Here is a 21,216-nt window from a genome sequence, read left to right as displayed (position 1 = left end):
CTAGAGGTCATGTGTGTGCATCTCCATGCTTCCTAGAGGTCATGTGTGTGCATCTTCATGCTTCCTAGTGGTCATGTGTGTGCATCTTCATGTGTGTGCATTCAGGTTCTGCATGGTATGCTCTCCAGAGTTTATCCAAAGGGATGTTATAACTTGCTCTGTAACAGGGGTCTTTCCTGTTTTACATAGTATAGAAAATGTGTTTGTCATTTCTGCACACATACAACATAGAAAACCTCAAATAAAAAGGAGGTCTCTTTATAGACAGACTCATCAGAGACCTGAAGCCACTAAATTTTCCAAAGGAAGAAATAGCAGATTCCCAAATGTAGAGACCTTTCTGTGGGATCCCTCTGAAAAAAATCTGAATGCAGCTCATTTCTTAGTTTCTTCTTGTTTAGCTCAAAGACAAGGATAGAGGGCGATGATTAGCTTTAAACGGCAGCTTAACACAACTTGTCAACAACAGTCAATTTGACGCAACCTTGACACTTCAGAAGGTAGTCATAGTAAGAGACTGGAAGAATGGGTCTGGGGGCACGTCTGTGAGGGGCATCTTAGCGATGCTACTGAGGCAGAAGGTCTCACTACTAAGGGTGGCACCATTACCTAGGCAGGAGACCCTGAACTGAGCAATGGTGGGAAAACTGCCTGGCCACAACAACGCGCCACTCACCCTTTGTCCTCTGCTCCTTATGAGTGTGACAAGAGCAATTCCCCACACCTCTGAGGCTGTGACTTTCTTGCAGTGACGGACTGTAATCTGGCACTGTGAACTAATAAACCTTCTATCTCCTCAGCTCCCTTGTCAGCTGCGTTTGTGTTTTTGTTTGTTTGTTTTGTTTTGTTTTGAGGGGGGTTCAAAAAAGGGCTTCTCTGTGTAGCCTTAGCTGTCCTGGAACTCGCTGGGTAGACCAGGCTGGCCTTGAACTCACAGAGATCGTCTTGCCTCCTGCTGCTTTTCTGTTTTATCATAGCAACAGAAAGACACTAACACACTCAGAGAACTTGTATTTCTGAGGATGCATCTAGTAATAGTAAACAGTGAAATACATAAATAAATAAATGGGCACTCAGTCCAGTTCCTCCATTTACACATTAACTAATGAGAATACATGTGACCAACACTACAATTCCATTTTCACCATGGTCCGTACTTTACACAGGCAGTGTCTACGATGCAGTACCTTCTGGATGACTGACAACGCTCACAATGACGCTCAAGCACCATGACGTTTCATTTGCTATCATCTCAAGCCCTAGTTCTCTTCCACACCCAATGCTCTCCTTTCTGGAACACTGCTCTATCACTCAGCTTACTCTTCCCAATGTATGTTTCACTTTGCTCCTCAAAAGCTCTTTATTGGCGTTTCTAGAAACATTAGAAATATGGAATGTACCCACAATTTCTTTGTGTATAAAGTGACTCAAAAGCCAACTAAAATTTGTACACAGTCAACATAAAAATGCTAGTTATCCCACTTGGCATGGTGGCACACGCCTTTGATCTTAGCACTTGGGAGGCAGAGGCAGACGGATGGCTGTGAGTTCGAGGCCAGCCTGGTCTACAAAGTGAGTCTAGAACAACTAAGGCTACACAGAGAAACCTTGTCTCGAAAGAAAAAAATAAAAACAAAACACAAAACAAAAAAGTGCCAGTGATTAGAGTGAGGTCCTAAATTACCTAGAGATAATACTTTATATTGTTACATTAAGCTAATGCCAAGTGAGTACTCATCTGGGGTGATGCACCCACAGTCAAGCTTACCTAGCTTTGCACTAATGGAGACAGTATAAGTCAAGCCTAAAATTACAATCAAACAACTACCCACGTGACACAGCCAGCTCCACTAAGATCCTGAGCTTCAGGAGCAACAAGGAGGAGAACCAGGTCCCTGACGACCTGCCGGTGAGTGAGGCGAGTGAGGGAAGCACCTGTCCCCACAGTGCCTCCACCACCTGGAACTCATATCTGAACTGAAAGCAAGTTCCATTCCCAGCTGGCCTCCAGGGGTTAAGGCTTTCGTTGGGGTGGCACATGGAGACAGACAGGGAGACGGAAGCAGCAAGAGGGAAAATAGGTAGTCAAAGTGTCCCGTAAATAGAGGATTAACAGGTGGAGAAAATAATTATTTTCTAGGTTATGACATAATATCATAAACACATAAATCATAGCCCTAGTATGCTTAACTTATTATTTCATTATTCATTTTTCATGTATACACACATGTGCATGTACATGCCCACCATGGCATGAGTAAGGAGGTGAGAGAACCACTTCTAGGAGTCAGTTTTTCCTTCTGCCATGTGCGTCCCAGGACTGAGCTCAGAGCACTGGGGTTATGAACAGATACTCTGACCTACTGAGCCCTTTCATCAATCCTACATTTATCTTATAAAAAAATTTAAGCAAAGAAGTAAGGTTCTCTCTGCACTGAGTTAGCACCAGGCCTCTGGTTACAATGAACAACTGCACTCTAATGAACCAGAGATAATCATTTTAAAGCTCTTGAGAACCACCCAGCAACAAATCAATTTGCTGATCTCTCCCAATGGTGCTATTACGTAACTAGAAGCATAAAGGCAGTGTGACCATCAGCGATTAACAGGAGGTCATCACTGGTCACTCATTTCGCAGCAATAAACAAGAGAGACTGAGAAGCGGCCTGTGGAGCTCAGGCAAAGGCAGTGAGATGGAAACAAATTACCAAGGCAACAGATAAGAAGATACTGGTGGTGACCATGGGAAATAGGATGGATCCAGTCAGACATGGTGGAAAGCGAAGATGTAGTGTAGTTGAGTCTCCGAGAAAGTGCAGGAGCCAAGGGATACGGGGAGAGCAGCCTTCCCATTCCGAGGGCCTGGAGGGCTGCCCAGCCTGGCTGCAGCATCAGTCAGAGGGACAGGGGTAAGTGGATGAGCACCTGGTTTCTGCGTCAAGGGACTCCATGAGCTTCTTATCATCCAGCAATTTCTGCAGGCTCTGGTACAATTCCACATCCGTATTCAACCTAGAAAGACCATGAGTGGGAACATGTGATTTTCTAATGCATTTTTAAATCTTTACATCAAGAAATGGCATTTGATGGTCACATACAAATACCCAGAGCCCAAAACTGGGGAGTAGTTTTCTGTATCTTCTTTTGAACCAGGAATCACAGCCATACTTAGAAACTGTTCAGTATAGGGACAGGCAATCCTTTAACCTCCCAGTGGAGGTAAAGTTAAGTTGAGAAGGCAGCTGGAGCAGGGGGTGGTGAGGATGAGGCAGGGTGGTGGCCTTGGTCATGGAGACCTTTTCCCATTAGCAATGGTTAGGCAGCTTCTTTGGTTTTAATAAGTAGAAAGAAGCAAGGAGGGAAGAAAGGCTGAGGCACTGCGAAGATTCCCTAAGACCTCAGCTCAGTGCCCTACCACTCTGGCTGGCTGTGCTTAGGTGAGTGAGAGGAGCAGGCCCACCCTGGACAGCTCAGGACAGTGTGCAGCCAGTGTCATGCAGTTGGTCAACTGTGGCCCTATAATCCTAGGGTGCTGTGAGGACTGAATACCACACCAGGGCTCTAGGCCAAATCTGGAAGCAAAGAGTCACGAGCCATATGGCAATGTCAGCCCAATCTGCAGCAGCACTGTCCTCTCTAGGTGCCAAGGCCCTGGCATCCTCAGGGCCTGCCTTGGGACCAGCCCTACACTAGAATCCACTCCCACCTACTGGATCATGATGGAGAAACAATATTCCTCACACCCTCCCCAGTCTCCGGATCTTACCCAGGAACTCAGAGATGGGCTAGTTCCCCAGGCCATTCACAATTAAAGAACTGAAGTATCCTGTGAACTGGAGGGTTTCTTTCCCAAATGTTAAGGGGCCAAGGCAGTTAATTACTGTCAATCAAAATGCTAAGCAGGGGCTAGAGAGACGGTTCAGCAGTTAAGAGCACTGGCTCCTCGTCCAGAGGTCCTGAGTTCAATTCCCACCAACCAGGTGGTGGCTCACAGCCATCTATTTGAAATCTGATGCTCTCTTCTGTCATGCAGTGCTAATATACACAAATACACAAATAAATATATATATATTTTAAAAATGCTCAGCATCTACTCCCTCACACAGCTCCCAGGTCAGGGGGAAAGCTGGCACCTATGTCCTGTTGGCCTCTTGCCATGCGCAGGACAGCACTTCAGCGACACCTGCACCATGGTCCCTGCTGAGGTATATGCACATCTCTTGCACTGTTTAATGTTGGAAGACCCCGAGGTGAAGTCTATGGTTTACATCTACCATCAATTCTCAACTGTTTCTCCACACCCAGAAAACGAGTCAGTTTCCCCATGTACCCAAGGTTAGCCGGACCAGCCGAAGAAGTCAGCTGGGCTTCAGTCAGACCAAAGGGAAAAATGCGTCACAGTGAGTACTTGGAGAAAGCAGGAAGCAAAACTCTGGGCAAGGTGGTAAAGGCTGCTTTAGGGTCTTAGCACTCTCCATGCAGAGGTGACGATTACAGTCAAACACTATACCACGTCACTGTCAGTCATGGCTCTCCACTGGTCTCCCACAAAACTCAGAGCACTTGTGCTTACAACAGGCTCCATCTCAAATCAGCAGGACATAGCTTTCATGACATCCCAGACAGGTGGCCTGGCCATGCTGTCTCCTTCCCTGAACTGCTCCTAGCAGAAGGTGGCCGTTCTCCCATGGAATCCTTGCCTCAGTCCCTGTTGCAGCACAGGGTCACGTGTCTAAATGTGGCAGGGATGGGTTTCATCCATGTAGCTCACATTGATGACCAGAAAGTCATACTTACTGTGCCTGAGTGGGGCAACGCCGCTCAACGGGAAAGAAGGACAGCCATACCTCCTAAGATATGAAGTCTTCCAGGAACTCTGTCCAGCTGGGGAAGCCACCTCCTCTCCCACTTCTGGTCTCTGGAACAGTCTCGTGGTACTGCCTGCTTGTTTTCCCCTCATAAACCCAGGCTAGGCAAGCCCTGACACTCTCCCTGGCCTCAACACTACCACACACCTGTGCTTCAGAATACAGTGTTGTCCACAGTGGCTTTAGCAATCTCTTTGGGGCATTTGTAAGTGGCTTTAAAACATTTCAGATCACTCCTAAGCCACTTTAGAATAACTTGGTTCCTATAGCCTCCACCTACAGCCTTCCTTGGCTCTCTCAAGAGTGTTAAGATAGTGCTAATCACAACTCAACAAAGTCTACAAGGGTGCTTCATGTAAATACATATTTTCGCTTCCTACCCTGTAGCCCACAGTCATGTATGCAAGAGCAATCAGCTCACGGTAGAACCTAGGAACTCCAAATACCCACAAAAATACTCAAAAGACTTTACTGACTGTCCCAGTTTGCTTTCCACTGCTGTGAAAAAGAGCAAAATCAAGAGCAACCTGGGGAGCAAAAGGGGTGTTTGGCTTACACGTCCCATGTCACAGTCCACTGAGGGATGCAAGGCAGGGAACCATGGGCAGAAACGGACGCAGAAGCCAAGGAGGAGGGCCACTCACACCCTGAGGCTAACACGACATGTTTCTTATACAACCTGGGGCCACCTGCCTAGGGGTGGCACAGCTCACAGTGAGCTGGGCCCTCTGACACCACCCATTAACCAAAAAAAATACCCCCCAGACTTGTCTACAGGCCAGTCTGATGGAGGAAGTCCCTCAAATGCGGTTCACTACAAAGAACAACCAGCACAATTACCATCAACAGTAATGATGACAAATATTACCATCTGTCCCTGTGTGCCCGACATCTTTTAAGCATCTCACTCTCTCATTCGCCTCGTTTCATTTTCACACGCGGCAACACTGAAGTCGATGTGATTACACAATTACAGATAAAGGGAGAGGACAGGCCATAACCGCAGCTGCAGTGCTGACAGGGGACCTACTCCCAGCCCTCTCGCCACCTACCTGGGCTGCTAGATCATGGTGCCTCCTCCCACCTGCCCTGGAGGTGACAAGCACTATACACAAAGCCACCTGGAGTGGACGGGACATACTTTTCCACCATGGTGCCAATATTTCTGCAGGCCTCTTCCGCAGCCTCTCTGAATGCGGGCTCAGGGTGTCCAATTTTCACAAAGTCCGCCTAATGGAGGGGAAAGACAAAAACCAAAGGACTTTGATGGAACTCTGGATTTTAAAACCAAGGGTACAAATGAAGCCAGCCTTGGGACGTGCCACTTGCGTTAACCCACACATTTCCTGACTGAATTTGCATCTACCGAGGCAAAGCAGATCCTTTCTGTTCTGTCTAGACGTTTATAAACTCTAATCCCTCGGAACCAAGTCTGTTTCACTCCAAAGCAGATGCTTTCATGAACTTCATTTTATAAGATTTTCACCTTCACATGAATAGCCAGCAAATCCTTCCCATACTGTGACTCCAATGAGCCAAGCCTGGTCTTGAACACTCTGAAACTTCGGACTTTAAACTGCAGTGTGATGCTCCTATGATGACACAGCTCGCTCAGGGGTGCACTTGTAAAATGACACCTAACATAATTTCAAAACCAACTTGACATCTGAGGCTCTGGGAGGGGGTGGGGGAGGCACAGTCTCTCTGTGGGAGTTTTATAAGAGGGAAATAGGAACTGCTGATCCTCATCCAGAACAGTATACAACCATACTGTTTCCGCTATGCCAACCAGGATAATTTAAGCAAGGATTCATTTTTTTTTTTTAAATAGAAAATTATTTTAGAGACACAGTCTCTCACTGAGCCCGGAGCAATCCTCCTGTTGCCAGATCCATAGCTCTGGGCTACCGGTGTGATTACCACACTGGGCGCTTACTTGGGAACTCAGAGCAAGTCAGGTCCTCACACTAATGGGTCAACACTTTACCATCAATGCAGCCCCATTAGCATAAAAGCATATTTGTAATGGTAATGAAGAAAACAGTTTCATAAAAATTATGAGAAAAGAAAACAAAATACTATTTTCTGAGAGCTTATGAAATTCTTGCCTCACAATGGTCATACAGGCAGGAAATAGCTTAAAAATTAAAAAAGAGAAAAAGCTATTTACCCAAAGAATTATACATATAAATTACATTATAATTTGTTCAGGTTTCTTTTATAGTTGTTGTTGATGTGAGACAGTATCTTATTATGTGGCCCAGGCTGACCTCAGACTTGTGATCCTCCTGCCTCAGTTTCCCAAGTGCTGGCATTTGGCATGTAACACTGCAACTGGCTAGAAAATTATTTTTAATGAGACACTGTTATACTTCATAAATAGTTTTAATGCTCAAAACATAGGACATAAAGAGCAAAATAAAAAACGCAGGGTGCATGCCTGTAACCCCAGCACTCTGGGAGGCAGTATGGGTGGATCTCTGTGAGTTCAAGGCCAACCTGGTCTACAAAGTGCATCCAGGACAGCCAGGGCCTCACAGGGAAACCCTTTCTCAAGAAAAAACAAAAACAAAAAAACAAAACACCACAAGCAACAACAAAATGTAGGGTAAATTGTAGCCCACTGCCTACTGAGGATGCAGACTAAGCCTATAAATCAGGTGCTCTCCAGGACTGAGAGTCACTGTCAAAGTGGACTGTGGACTGTGTGAGAGAGGCCCACACTGTGTAGATCTGCCTTTTGCAATTCCATTAATGACACAGGAAGCTGGCAAAGCACAGGACCTGATGCTTCCATCACTGAGGAAGAACAGCACAGAGACCCAATGAAAGGCAGGGCCCACACCTCACGCCTAGGGAACCTTTCCAACAGAACAGTGTGACCCTGTTCCTTTAAAACCCAGGTACACAAAGTGACTGTGTTATCATCTCCTCGTGCTCAACTCAAGGGCAGGAAAGACAAAATGGTCACGAAAGCAGAAATGGACAAAAATGGACAAGTATTAGGCTGGTCTCCCATTCATAGCTGCTCCTAGACCTTCTAGGAAAGACAGATCTGGCCGTGGACTATGCCAAGCACTACAGTCCTCAGGAGGCTACAGGGACTGAATGAGTTAAGGCCAACTTGGCCCACAGAGTGAGTTCTAGAACAGTGTAGACTACACAGTGAGACCGCGTGCACACACAGAGCAAGAGAGAAAAATACTGACTGACTGAGGTACATAAAGATAGGCAGAGGGAGTACAGCAATTGCCCCAGATGACGCCACCACCTGGGTGCTGCCTAACTTGTCTAGAAGCAGTGAACTGCAGAGCTGATGTTTCTAACCTGTCCTGACCTAGGATAGTACTTTGTACCAGGTGACCTCAACAATGACTGAACATTGAGGAAGAGTCTACACAGGTCAGAACTACATCACGTTGTGAACAATCACTATTTTGGATCCTGTGTGCCACTAAGCACCTTCACTGATCCAAGTAATCAAGTGTGGGCCCTTTCCTGGCAAGATGGCTCAGCAGGTGGAAGGTCTGGCTTGCAGGCCTGGGGACCTAAGTTTCACCCATGGCTCCTACGAGGAAGGACAGAGTCCTTGGAGTTTTCCTCTGGCCTCCACACTCACACACACTCACACACACACACACACACACACACACACATCCATGGCACGCATGCACCTACAACTCACACACACACACAATTGTTCTCCCTTCCAAGTCTCACCAAGTCGGCCACTCTGCACAGGCAATCTGAGAGCTCGTCAAAAATGAAGACCGTCTGCGGCCCTGGGGGTGTGGAACACGCTCGCTCCACCAGCCATGCCGTCTTCCTCAAAGCTTCCTCCTGAGCAACGTGGAATCCTTCAGGTGTGCTGAGCTCAGGAACTCCAAAAAGACCCTAAAAGTCCAAAGCAGTATTTCCAATTTATAGCCAGAAGTACAGTTTTGTTTGATTCCCTAGAACTGCTTTTACACGAAGCCCTCATCTTGGTTGCTCTATCTAGACCACCCACATCTGTACTCACGGGAGTAGTGCCACACCCCTTCTCTGTCACACTCGACAAAACTACACTAAAAAATAGTTTTGACATTTTATGTTTTCTTCAAGCCCTTCTTACTTTTCAACAAGAAATGGCATAGGTTCCGTTGTCAGTGCTGTGACTCCGCGAGAAAATGGCTGGGAGGCTAAATGACGACCCAAAGGCTTAACAAGATGTCTAACTGCGCCTGGCACGCAGACAGCGCTAGCAGATGTGAACCCCGGACACGTGAGCACTCCTCCCAGGCTGCAGTTTTCTCACCAGGTACACAGCTGGCAGCATGGAAACATACTATAGCAGAAAGCATGTATGAAGTGCCAAGAGCTGTGCCTCTCATAGAGCAAGGTCTCCACACATAATACCAACCTGTCCACGACTATAAAACTGAGACTTAACATACCAGTCACTGGCTGAAACTCAGGCACTTCAGTGTTTTAATAAAGAAAAAAAAAAAGCACTGATGTAATGGAAACAACTGTCTTTGTAAGGCTGTTCAAGCTTGAATCCTAGAGCCCTGAGAAAAACTGGCGTTTAATAGGACACATGTGGGTGCTGTGTACTTCACACGGGTTCTCTCATCTAGATCACACAGTTCTATAACACTTCTATAGAGATATGGACGTAGCTCCTCCTGTCTAAACACCCCAAGTGCTAAATGTCCAGGCATACACAGTAATACACACACACACACACACACACACACACACACCTATACATACAGTCACCTACACACACAGACAGACAAAAACATAACTGAAAAACAGTTTGGGAGGAAGGGCTGGAGTGGCTCAGTGGTTAAGAGACTTGACTGCTCTTACAGAGGACCTGGGTTCTAGCCCCAGCATCCACAGGGCAGTTTACAACCTGTTTATAACTTCCATTGCAGGGTGTCAGACGCCTTCTTCTTCCCTCTGTGGGTACTGCACACATGTGGTGCATCTATAAACAGTTGGGCAAAACACATAAAGTGAAAAATAAAAATTAACTTTTAAAATTCTGTGGCATGCAACTGTACTCCAAGATAGAAACAAGAAAATAGCCCAGAAGCTCAAGGGCCAGATACGGGCACGTAAGATAAGCTGAGTACGCAGTGCAGTAGCAAAAACAAGAGAGCCCCTGACCACAGGGTGGAAGGCAACAGACCCCTGGAAGCTGTTCTCTGGCTTGCACCTGCAGCACACACACAGGAAATAATTGTTTAAAATGGGGCTGAAACCAGTTACATTCAATCCACACAAAAGCAAGCTTATCTTCTACATCTTTTCTGCTCAATACTAACAGGCACTTCTAACACCGACCCCATTCATTACGGCATCATCCACCCTTAGGAGTTTGGGAGGACACTTTATATAGAAAGAACTTTCAAGTAGACAAAAGTGAAACACAGAGTTACTCACACCATTAAGTGCAACGTAACTATACCCCAGAATTGTCTTTAGAAAGCTGCTCAATAACGAAAAGCTAAAAAGCAAAACTAGCCCTTAACCCCCTTTTAAAAAGAGATGTATGTATGTGTTTATATTTATTTAGTTATTTATTGTGTATACAGTGTCTGCCTGCATGTACACCTGCCCGCCAGTAGAGGGCATCAGATCACATTACAGATGGTTATGAGCCACCATGTGGTTGCTGCGAATTAAACTCAGGATCTCTCAAAGCGCAGTCAGTGCTCTTAACCTCTGAGCCATCTCTCCAGCCCCTAACCCTTAAGCTTTACAACAAAATCTGCAAACGCAAAAACATAATGACGCATCTCAATTTTCCATGATCAAGCGTCCAACACCACCAGGGGCAGGGAGGAAATAGCCAAACAATTCTGTTTGGTGACTTCATAGGCTAAGCAATCAACTCCGAAGCATGACAGGAAATCTGATTTTTTTTTTTTCAAAAGGGTTCTGTTGCTGCTTTCTGTTTTAACACCCGTTCTTATACAACTCAGGTCAGTTTCAAACTCGGTTTGGAGCCAAAAGGACAGCCCTTTGAACGCCCTCGCTTCTACCCATTAAGGCTCTCACAAGCAGGAGCCACCATGCCTGGTTTGACAGGTTGTTCCAAGGCAGCTTGAAATGGACAGTTAAAGTGCGATGGAGTTTTCAACAGAAGGGTGTCGTTACAGAGCTAAGGGCAAAGGTGAATTATGAAGCCAGAGACTGGGTTAGGAGGAAGCAAACTTGAGCAGGGGAAGGGCAGAGTGGGAAGCCGGTGGGACCGCAGCTCCGGTGCGCGCACATCCCTGCACCGTCCCACTTCAGGAAGAGGCGGAGCCGGAGCTGCCCAGACCCACGGCACGCTCACCCGGCGCTCTCCCAACAGGTCCCACTGGCGCCCTTGGGGCTTGACGTTGAAGGCGGCTCCCACCGGGGACCAGCTAGTGCTGACCCTGCGGGCGTGGCCCCGGCCTGGGGGTCCCCGCAGAGCCGCTGCGGCTCCCAGGCCGCACAGCTTGCGGGCGCACCGCATCCCGGCCGCCAGCAGCAGCATCCTCCGGGGGCCCCGGCTCGGCTACTCTCAAGAAGCCCTCGCCCCGCGTTTCCAAGGCAGCGGCCCACGCCGCGACACGTGACGCTCGCGTTGGACTGTGGGCCGGCTGGGACTTGAGAGCCCGTGGACTCCTGTTAGCAAGAGCGTCGCCCGGAAGCCTTCCGAGAAGCAGAAGTTCCCGAGCGCCCTCGTGTGTCTGGATGAAGAAAACGTCCTGGGTTTGCCTTTTCCCTTACTGGGACGCCGGGAGAGAAGTCTTTGACCGTGACAACTCAAGATGAGTTCTTGATGCCTTCTCAGAGGAGACCGAGTGACAACGAATGGACGGATCCAGAAGCCACATGCAGTCGAAATCTAAGGCACCTGTCAGCTCCAAAAGAGATTGAAGTCACACCCACCTTTGCTCGCAAGTCAGCTGTGTCAGCGATAGTTGTGTGTAACCACGTGAATTAACTGTCAGAGAATCGTCATCTATTTTGACATTGGAAACTATTGATCCCGTTTAAGGGTCTTGATCGGATTCATTGTCTCTGCCAGCCAAAGGATTAGAAGGCAGGAAAAATCTGAAGCTTAACAAGTCGCCGCAGAGCACTGTGGACAGACTCAGCAGTTGGAGGCAGGCATTCATTGGGCGTGAGCAAACACATTCACCAGGCACACAGAGAAAAAGACCCCTCTGCTAAGCAGAGGCGGGACTGGGGTGGGGGTGGGGGAATCCAGTCTCTTCTCAAAGGCTGGGAGTTTTTAAACCTCTGAAGACCTTTCCACCCCTAATTTAGGACTGTGCAATTTGAAGAAATCTAGAGCGATTGGCCAGCCCGGGGCTGTAGTAATAACATGTCCGGACCCATCTCGATTCCCCTGAGCTGGTCCATCAGCAGTGGGTAGAGGAAGAAGCTTGGAGATTCCACACCATCACTGCTTAGCCAGTGACCCCTTTCCCTATCTCTGTGCCTAACAGGGAGTCTAACTCCTAGTATCTCAACATAATAGCCTAAAATCTAAATGAGTACAGACAGGACCTGCCCTAATGGTCAACTGGACTGCAGAAATGAGAGGGGGGCAGAGGCTGGGAAATAGTTCTTGCAGTGCCGAGAATGGAACCCCGGCACGCTGTACAAATGCTATGCCCACTCAGCCATAACCCCAGCTCATTTTCTGTTACGTACCCCTAATATCAGAAGTCCTAACGTGGCCCCTAGAGCAGGAAAGTGACCTCAGCACTCTTCCCACCACAAACGCACAGGCAAAGGGTGTCCTGGGTAAGGGAATGCTGTGTGTTAGATACATTTTAGCAAGCAGGCTGTGGGCGTGGCTCTGCGGCAGAGGCTTGCCTAGCGTGGACAAACCATGGCTTCCATCTTCAGGAGGAAAGTTAATTACAACAAACAGGGCCACTGTTTGGTTTTTTATTTTGTTTGTTTTTGGGTTTTTTTTTTTTTTTTTTTTGGTGTTTTGTTTGGTTTGATGGTGTTGTGTTTTGTTGTTGTTGTTTTTGTTTCCTCTTTAAGAGACTCTAAATTACATATAGTTGTGGCAATGCATTATGTTAAAGATATCCTTTATATTGTTGTGGTTTGAATGAGGGTGGTGAGGCTCATGTGTTTGAAAGCTTGGTCCCTAGTTAGTGAAACTGTCTGGGAAGGATTAGGAGGTGTACGTTCTGATGTTTAAGCCATCCCCCTTGGTCATGAAAGTCCTGGTTGGAGGAGATGTGTCACTGGGACCATGCCAGGTCCAGTCTCTTCTCCCTCCCTTCCCCCTCTCCTTCCCTTCCTCTCTCCCTCTTCTTCTCCCTCTGTTTCTCTCCCTCCTTCCCTGCTTCATAGTGGGGCAGTATGGACCAGCTGGAGCCAGTGATGTAATCCCTTGTAAAACTCTACAAAGCATCTCTGTCAAGTAGCCCTCATCCCTTCCTCCCTGTGATGCTTTTTGGCTGTTCAATAAGATAGACAGCAAAGTGCTTTGTCGGGGACAGGGACAGATTCACGTGCCAGCCTTCAAGCAGACACAGATCCAGACTCATGTAGCAGACAGGCAGGGAGGATGGAAGACACCGGGACCGCGAACCAGAGAACTCAAATCTGGACTCACTCTTGGTAAAAATGACACTGAGGAGAAATGTTCTGGGACCCACGGGTTTACTTGGCCCAACGGGCCTCATCACCTTACCCAAACACCGACGTGTTGCTGGTGACTCTTAGTTTATTATTAATATGTTCGAGTGACTGAATTTTTAGGATTAACCTCCCACTTCTACATCTTAGGATTGACGCGGTAACTGGAGGAATGGGTACAGTCACAATGCCGCCCTCGCCGAGCTAGACCCGTGGGCACCACCCACGTCCACCGGCAGAGCCCTCCTGGAGGCCCACATGCTGTCTCTCATGTCAAGGGCTGCTGAACAGAAGAAAGCCGGTGAATGTGGTGTCATCGTCCTCGTCTGCAAACAAGCCGTTAAACCTCTCTCCTCCTGTCACCTGCATCCACACTTCGTCCCCAAGCTTTAGCTCCAGCACAATGCCACCGGAAGCCTGGTCCTCAGAGCTCATGTAACTATCCTTGGTGTGCAGGACTTTTGCCCCATTCTTGACCAAGGACACCTGCACATTCCTGGAGAAAACCGTGACGTGGTAGGTGAAGTAATAGACACCAGCCACGTGGCAGGTGAATTTCCCCGTCGCTACGTTGTAATGGTTTAGGTCATTGTACAGGATCTTGTCAAATTTGATGGGCGCATCGGGGGGCGGGAACTTGCTGATCACTGTGAGCCCCACAGTGAAGGCGCTCTTGGGCAAGGTGGGAGCCTCACCCACTTTCCCTTTCTCTCCTCGGTCACCCTTCCAGCCTCTAATTCCTCTGACTCCTGGCTCCCCTTGGGGGCCCGTGGGTCCAGCTTCTCCCTTGGGACCTGGTTTGCCAATGGGGCCCACAGGGCCAGGTAAGCCCTTGGGACCCAAAGGTCCAGTACTGCCCATTAGTCCTTCTGGACCAGTGGGGCCCACGTCGCCTTTATCCCCCTTCTGCCCCTGAGGACCAGTGTCTCCTGGCAGCCCTTGCTCTCCTGTAGGACCAATGGATCCCTTTGGACCATGTTTCCCTGGGGGTCCTCGGGAGCCTGGGTCACCTTTGATGCCTCTTGCTTCCACTCTTCCATTTGCTCCTGAATAGAGGGAGATAATGAAAAAGTGAGTTAGGAAATACTCCTCCTGAGCGATGCTGGGGTTTCTGTTAGTAAGGCATTTGATTGAGACAAAGTAGTGCATGGGTTTGAGATCTGCTCAGACTCTGAACATTCAGAAACTCCCAAATTGCATGCAGGAATATTCTCTCTCTCTCCCTCTCTCTCTCTCTCTCTCTCTCTCTCTCTCTCTCTCTCTCTCTCTCTCTCTCTCTCACTCACACACACACACACACACACACACACACACACGGTGAGGGGGACTAATTCATAAATTTTGGGGACAGGGTCACATGTAGCCGAGGATGGCCCCAAACTCACTATAGCCGAGGCTGACCAGATGATCTTGAACTTCTGATCTTCCCACCCGTGCTTCCTGAGTGCTAAGACTGTAGCTGTATTTGACCACTCCCCATTTATGCAGCGCTGGGACTAGAACCCAGGGCTTCAATGCGTGCTAAGCTAGCACTCTACCAACTGAGCCACATCCCCAGCCTCCAAAAGTATTCCTCAGTCAGTGCCAGGGCTCGTATGAGCAGTGACAACTGTACTACCAGAGTGACCTACGTCAGCCCAGAAATGAGGCCACCCTTGGGAGCAGAGCAGGTCGATTGGGGCTGCTGAGAAATGGGACCTCAGTCCCAGGGAAGTGACAGCCGCTCGGGGAGTGGACCTGAAGTCGGGTGTTCATTGTAACCCACATGCCTGTCATCTATCCAGCCCTAGACTGCCCTTTCTGCTCATTTTTCCTAAGTCTACACAAACATGCCACACTGCTTGCTTCCTCTGCCTGGATTGGGAGGTGATGGCGCTTATGAGCATAGAGCCTGGGCTTAGATACAAAAAAACTATCACCCTTTCGCCAACCCCAGCACACATGACCATGCTATACAAACAAGCAGTCATCCTCCATCACATTTCCCTCTCAACTATAGAGCTGGGGCCTTTGCTATCTAATTTATAGAACTCTGATATTTTCATATAAAGCCTTAGATTAATGCCCAGAATGAGCTGTCCGTGTCTGACATTACGGGCATCTCCCCCCGCTCCCCGTTGGTTACTAGGTTGCAACTCATTCTGGGCAAGGATGGGCCACTGAGCTATGACCCCAGCCTAGGTCCCCCTCAAGTGCCACTTTCTCCCTGAAGTAGGGACAGATGCACTGAGTGACGTAAAGCCCTCTTCCTTCTCACTCATTCTATGAGTCAGAGGCCAGCACACAGTGGCCTGCTGCCCAGATCCGCCCACCTCTGCCTGACTTTTGCACAGCCCATAAGCTAAGAATGGTTTACATGTTTATACAGGCAAAAAATAACACCTCGACATGATGTGATGGCTCAAGACCCGTCATCTCAGCTACTCAGGAGGCTCACATAGCAGCTAGCAAGTTCATAGCTTTCCTGATGTACAGAGTGAGCCCCAGGCCAGCCCTCAGCAATGCCCTGACACTCTTGTCTTAAACTAAGACGTTAAAAAAGAAACCCAGAGGGTCCAGGAACTCCACACGGAGACCATCAAGGCTGGCATATCTGGAGGTGGGGGGTGTGTGGGGGGAAGGGTGCACAAACTGCTGTGCTAACCAAGGACAATGCATGCAGTAAACCTAGACCTCCCATCCCCCCCCCCACCCATTCAGATCTAGCCAATGGACAGCACATTCTCCACAGTTATGGAGAGAGCAGGGACTGCCTCTGACATGAACTCTGGTGCCCCCAGTCTGACCACTTCCTCTCGGTGGGGAAGCCTGGTGGTGTGGCACTCAGAGGAAGGGGAAGCAGGCTATCCAGATGAGACCTGATTGGCTGTGGTCACATCATGGGGGAGGAGGTCCCCTTCTGTCAGAGGTCTAGGGGAGGAGAACAGGGTGAAAGCAGGAGGGAGGGGGCAACGGGAAGATACAAGTGAGATACAATCTGAATAAATTAGAAAAAAGGAAAAAAAAGAGAGGCATTGAGAATAAGTAACTAGCGAATGCTTAGTCAAAAACGAGACGTGTATGTCAACCCCTTCAATATTTGGAGAACATAGTGAAAGAGGGCATGGGGAGAATCTAAAAGTCTGGCTGGAGAGATGGCTCAGAGGTTAGGAGCACTGCCTGCTCTTCCAGAGGTCCTGAGTTCAATTCCCAGCACCCACGTGGTGGCTCACAACCATTTATGGTAAGGTCTGGTGCCCTCTTCTAGCAGGCAGGCAGAACATTGTATACATAATAAATTAAATCTTTAAAAAAAAAAAAAAAAAGTAGGCATCAGAGAACATGGAAGAAGGAAGCTTTTGCTTTTTGATCACCTGTCCTTGTCCTTACTGGTAAACTCATCTCCCCTGCTGCTGGGCCATTCCTTGCCTGGTCTTACAATCTACTTGATGTTTCCAATGTAGACTCAAGATCAGCAGCTCTCCAGGAATTCCCCTGGACTCCAGAACCACACTGGGACTGCTGAGATGTCTAGGCTTGTGGACTGACCAACTAACAGATTCTTGGCCTTCCCCTTGGGAGACAGCCATTGTTGGACTACCCAGACCACAGGTTGTAATCATCTGTCTCTCTGTCTCTCCATCTCTCCATGTCTCTGTCTCTCCTTCTCCCTCTCCGCTCCCCCCCCCCCCCCCCTTCTCTGTGTTGGGATTCTGCTTCAGTCTGCCTACCTGTGATGTCATTGCCTACCTGCCATGGGGGCGTGGCCCTGCTCAGGGCTATATAAAAGGACAAGCCCTCCTCACAGCTCTCTCTCTACCCTCTCTCCTCTTACCCCCTTACCCCATTTCTCTCTCTCTCCCCCTCTCTCTCTCTCTTTCTGGGGTACCCCTCCTCCCTTTTCTTCTCTCCCCATGCTCACTTAATAAACCTCATATATTCTAATATGTGGCATCTGGTATCTTTTTACCATTTTCTTATTATTAAACATAAGCCTCTGTGTGTGTTTCTATACATCCATCCTACCAATCCTGCCCCTCTAGAGACCCCCCTGGCTAATACAGTGGCTGATCCTGGCAGCACCATACAGGTCCCTCCTGAACAGCTGCCGGCAACTCAGCTTCGCATTAGAGCATTGTGGATGGGCGAATACAAAGCCACTGCTCACCTGGTTCTCCTTTCTCTCCACGGATTCCATCCTTCCCTGGGCCACCGGGATATCCTGGTTCTCCTAGGTGGAAGGGAAGAAAGCAGACAAGAGTTGACATTCCAACTCCAATTTCCACAGATGAAGCACATGGGAAGTCCTGGGGTGCCCAAGCCCACCTCTCTTCCCACAGTGCAGGTGAAGGTAGCAGTATCCAGGGTGTTGAATCATGCAGGATGAGCAGGTTCTGAGATGAGTTGGTGACTGACTTCCTGAGTGCCAGGAGCACAGGAGGCAAGGCAAACTGGGCCACTGAGGGCCATGCTGTAATTTTGCCTCAAGATGAGGACTTGGAAGTAATCTGAAGGTGGGAGGGGCTAGACATATCTCTCATTCTGTCCCCTTTCCACCACTCAAAGAGTGCGACGGAAGGCTCCCCAGATTCCCTGAGACACCAGGGAACTCCATGAAATGACTGTTGGGGGAGGGAAGGCACCATGGACTGAGGGTGAATGCCACTGAACACGCTGTGACGAGACACTGGGTTCTGCTGGCCATACAGTAGTCCTGAGGCAGGGCGCAGGCCACCAAGTCCCACCTTCACCTGGTGTAAGCAAGGTAAAACGGCCAGACTATGATGCCAGAAGACCCCGCAAGGCCACAGTTTAGTCCAGGTTTGTCTTGCTCAAATTAGCCAGGACGCAAAGGTTTCAAGCCTGCCATGCTAGCTGTGGAGTGAGAAACAGCTGGAACAGCCTTCAGCTCTCAGGCCTGGAGAGTGACACAGGCTGATCTGCATCGGTCACAATGCCTGGCGTTATGGAAATTCCCAAGCAAGTCCCGGGTCCCCCTCCACTGCCAGGCCTTGCCTTCTCCCCATAACCCTTCATCCCTCTGTACTACCACAAGCCTGAGCCTTCCTACTCCAACTTCTCTGTTTCCAGGCTTAGTTCCCAGTTCGTGTATTCTGTAGCACGGTCTCCAGGCCAGAGCATGAACATCTACCCAACAACTGCGAATGTGTGTGTCACACACTGCACCAACCAGGCGCTGGTAACATGAAACACACAGCACATCTTCAGACGAGCAGGTAAAGAAGAAGCAGCCTTTCCTGCCAAGCTGCATGGTTGCATCACTCTCCTGAGAAATAGTACACTGAGTAGAATATGTATATATTCTACATATATGCATATATGTCTATGTATGTATGTACGTATACACACACACACACACACACACACACTGAATAGAAAAATAATACAGAAACAGATGCTTTGGGGATTTTGATGTTTGGTTTTGGTTTTGGTTTTTGAGATAGGGTCGCTCTATTATGTAGCTCTGGCTGTTCTGGAACTCACAGAGATCCACCTGCTTCTGCCTCCTGAGTGCTAGGATTAAAGGCATGCATTATACCTGGCCCAGAAAACAGGTGTGTTGTTTTAAATGTACCTGTGTCTCCTTTGTCACCCTTGACGCCATCTCGCCCATCTCTTCCGGGTAGGCCATTGTGACCTGGATTCCCAGGGATGCCAGAGTGCCCTTGCCGGCAGGTGTCCTGGGAGTATACACTCCTTGGGCACACACCCACAGCCAGCAGGAGCCACCAAATCTTCATGGTCAGACAACAGGGCCTGGACTGAGAGAAACAGAAGTTGAAGGATGCCAGCTTGCTGGGTGTAGGTACAGTTGCGGGACACGGGCATGGCCTCTCATCTCAGCGATGGCGCAGACCTTGGTCTCTGGGCATGGACACAATTGCTAGAGAGTGACAGGGCCTCTTCTCTCTGCACTGACAAAGGCCTGCACCAGATCGCACTGTGTCAGATGGTCAGGTCAGGGGGGCAAAAAAACCCAGGAAGTTGACTGGGCTGGAGTTGAAGGACCTTGTCACAAAGCCTGGCACAGCGGCACATGCCTGTAATCCCAGCCCTCGGAAGGCTAAGAAGGAAATCACAAGATCCGGGTCAGCACAGTACACAGTTATACAGTGAGAATGTATTGTGAAGGGGGTTGGGGAAAAAAGGAAAAGGAAAAGATGGGGACATTGTCCTCCGGTGGTGACACATGACTGGGACCACTTTTAATGGTCAGTAAATATGGAAGCCGAGTTTCGAGGTTAGGAGACTCTTCTGTTCCCTGTGTCAATTTGAGCAAGTCACTTTTTTTTTTCTGAGACAGGGTTTCTCTGTGTAGCCTTGGCTGCCCTAGACTTACTTTGTAGACCAGGCTGGCCTCGAACTTACAATGATCCGCCTGCCTCTGCCTCCCGAGTGCTGGGATTACAGGCGTGCGCCACCATTCCCAGCTGCAAGTCACTTTTTTGAGCCAGAGGAAAATGTTTTCTTATGCCATAGGACTAATGTAAAAACCAAATTTGACCAAAATCTACATGAAAAAGCACACTAAAGACAATGAAGCTCACACAGAGTTACAATCTGAGCCAACAATTCTATTCCTGGGAATAGAACAACCAACCAACTAAACAGAAACCAAACCAAACAACAAAAAGGGGCTTGAACAAGTTCTGTGTTCCTGGCAGCAATGTCCACACAGGCCACGAGGGGGAGCAGCCCATGTGGCCATCAGTGGATGAGTGGACATAGAATACGTATTATAGTTGGACGTGGTGGCCCACACCTTTAATGCCAGCCCTTGGGAGGCAGAGGCAAAGGATCGCTGTGAGTTCAAGTCCAGGACAGCCAAGGCTACACAGAGAAACCCTGTCTTGGGAAAACATAACAAAACAAAACAAAACTAAACTAAACTAACACACACATACACACACACACACACACACAAAACCCAAACCAAACAAGCAAACAAAAAAAGAATATGTAGTATATAAATACAGTGGAATGTCACTCAGCCCCAGAAAGGCAGGAGATACTGGGCCATGCTCCAACATGGATCAACCTCAAGGACATTAGGTGGGGACAATCTGGGACTGAAAGAGAGTCCTGGTGTGAATGCTTATCTGAAGTACGCAAAGTGGTCCAATCCATGGAGAAGGCAATATGGTAGATGCCAGGAGCTGAAGGGAGGGGTGGCAGGGTGGGGTGGGGGTGGGGCGCGGGCAGGCAGGGGGGGCTCCTGTTAAACGAAAGATAAAACTTCTGCAGGCTGATGATGGTGATGGCTGCAGGGTGATGTGAACGTATTTGTTGCTACTTAAAATGGCTCAACTGCTAAGTTTGAATTTATGTATACATTTTATCACAATAAAAACATCAAAATATTAAAGATGAGGCTGTGGCTCAGTGGTGGAAATACTGCTTCACACTCACGAGGCCCCAAGTTCCCTCCCAGTACCCCCCCCCCCATGCACACATACACCAACAATTATGTGGCATTAATAGCAATGTACCAAACCTCAGGGGCTGTGCCTACAGCTCAATGCTAGAGCACTCGTGTCACACATAGAGTCCTTGGGTTTAACCCCCAGTGCCACAAAACAAACAAATCTGTTGCTGTGGCTCGTTCCTGAGCCCACATCAGGTTGAGGCACAGGGAGACTTTGTAGGCGAACCGCCCCGCACCGGGATTGGCATGGAAGTCCCTGCAGGGGGTCGAGTCTGTAAGACGTGCATG

The 21,216-nt window shown here is 48.6% G+C and overlaps 2 protein-coding genes across 2 annotated transcripts in view; both read right to left on the bottom strand.

Moving 5' to 3' along the window:
• The window catches only part of Mipep (mitochondrial intermediate peptidase), a 125,882-nt gene extending 114,474 nt beyond the window's left edge, over window positions 1–11,408 (bottom strand). Inside the window, exons 1-4 of the mRNA XM_051160657.1 lie at window positions 11,200–11,408; window positions 8,589–8,762; window positions 6,010–6,098; window positions 2,926–3,012 (exon numbers count right to left, since the gene is read on the bottom strand). Of these exons, the coding sequence (XP_051016614.1) occupies window positions 2,926–3,012; window positions 6,010–6,098; window positions 8,589–8,762; window positions 11,200–11,385 (536 nt within the window). The 5' untranslated portion in view covers window positions 11,386–11,408. The remainder of the gene's footprint in view (window positions 1–2,925; window positions 3,013–6,009; window positions 6,099–8,588; window positions 8,763–11,199) is intronic.
• Window positions 11,409–13,756: 2,348 nt separating this feature from the next.
• LOC127202360 (complement C1q and tumor necrosis factor-related protein 9) lies at window positions 13,757–19,291 on the bottom strand. The gene is made up of 3 exons (XM_051161038.1): window positions 19,078–19,291; window positions 17,650–17,712; window positions 13,757–14,548 (listed from the first exon to the last, which is right to left on the bottom strand). The coding sequence occupies exons 1-3, from the start codon at window positions 19,241–19,243 to the stop codon at window positions 13,776–13,778; spliced, it is 1,002 nt and encodes a 333-aa protein (XP_051016995.1). The 5' UTR covers window positions 19,244–19,291; the 3' UTR covers window positions 13,757–13,775.
• Between the last annotated feature and the right edge of the window lie 1,925 nt (window positions 19,292–21,216).

This window comes from Acomys russatus, chromosome 18, assembly GCF_903995435.1.
Source record: "Acomys russatus chromosome 18, mAcoRus1.1, whole genome shotgun sequence".
NCBI classification, from domain to species: Eukaryota; Metazoa; Chordata; class Mammalia; order Rodentia; family Muridae; genus Acomys; species Acomys russatus.
The sequence above is the reverse complement of the archived record's forward strand: the minus strand, read 5'-3'. Positions and strand labels throughout refer to the sequence as shown.

What these genes read in the sequence shown, in the direction of transcription:
- LOC127202360 (XM_051161038.1), bottom strand. Translation starts at nt 19,243, where the DNA reads ATGAAGATTTGGTGGCTCCTGCTGGCTGTGGGTGTGTGCCCAAGGAGT. An exon ending in GGGTGACAAAGGAGACACAG is followed by an intron (nt 17,713 to 19,077) that starts GTACATTTAAAA and finishes CCTTCCACCTAG; the next exon opens with GAGAACCAGGATATCCCGGT. An exon ending in TGGAGAGAAAGGAGAACCAG is followed by an intron (nt 14,549 to 17,649) that starts GTGAGCAGTGGC and finishes CCCTCTATTCAG; the next exon opens with GAGCAAATGGAAGAGTGGAA.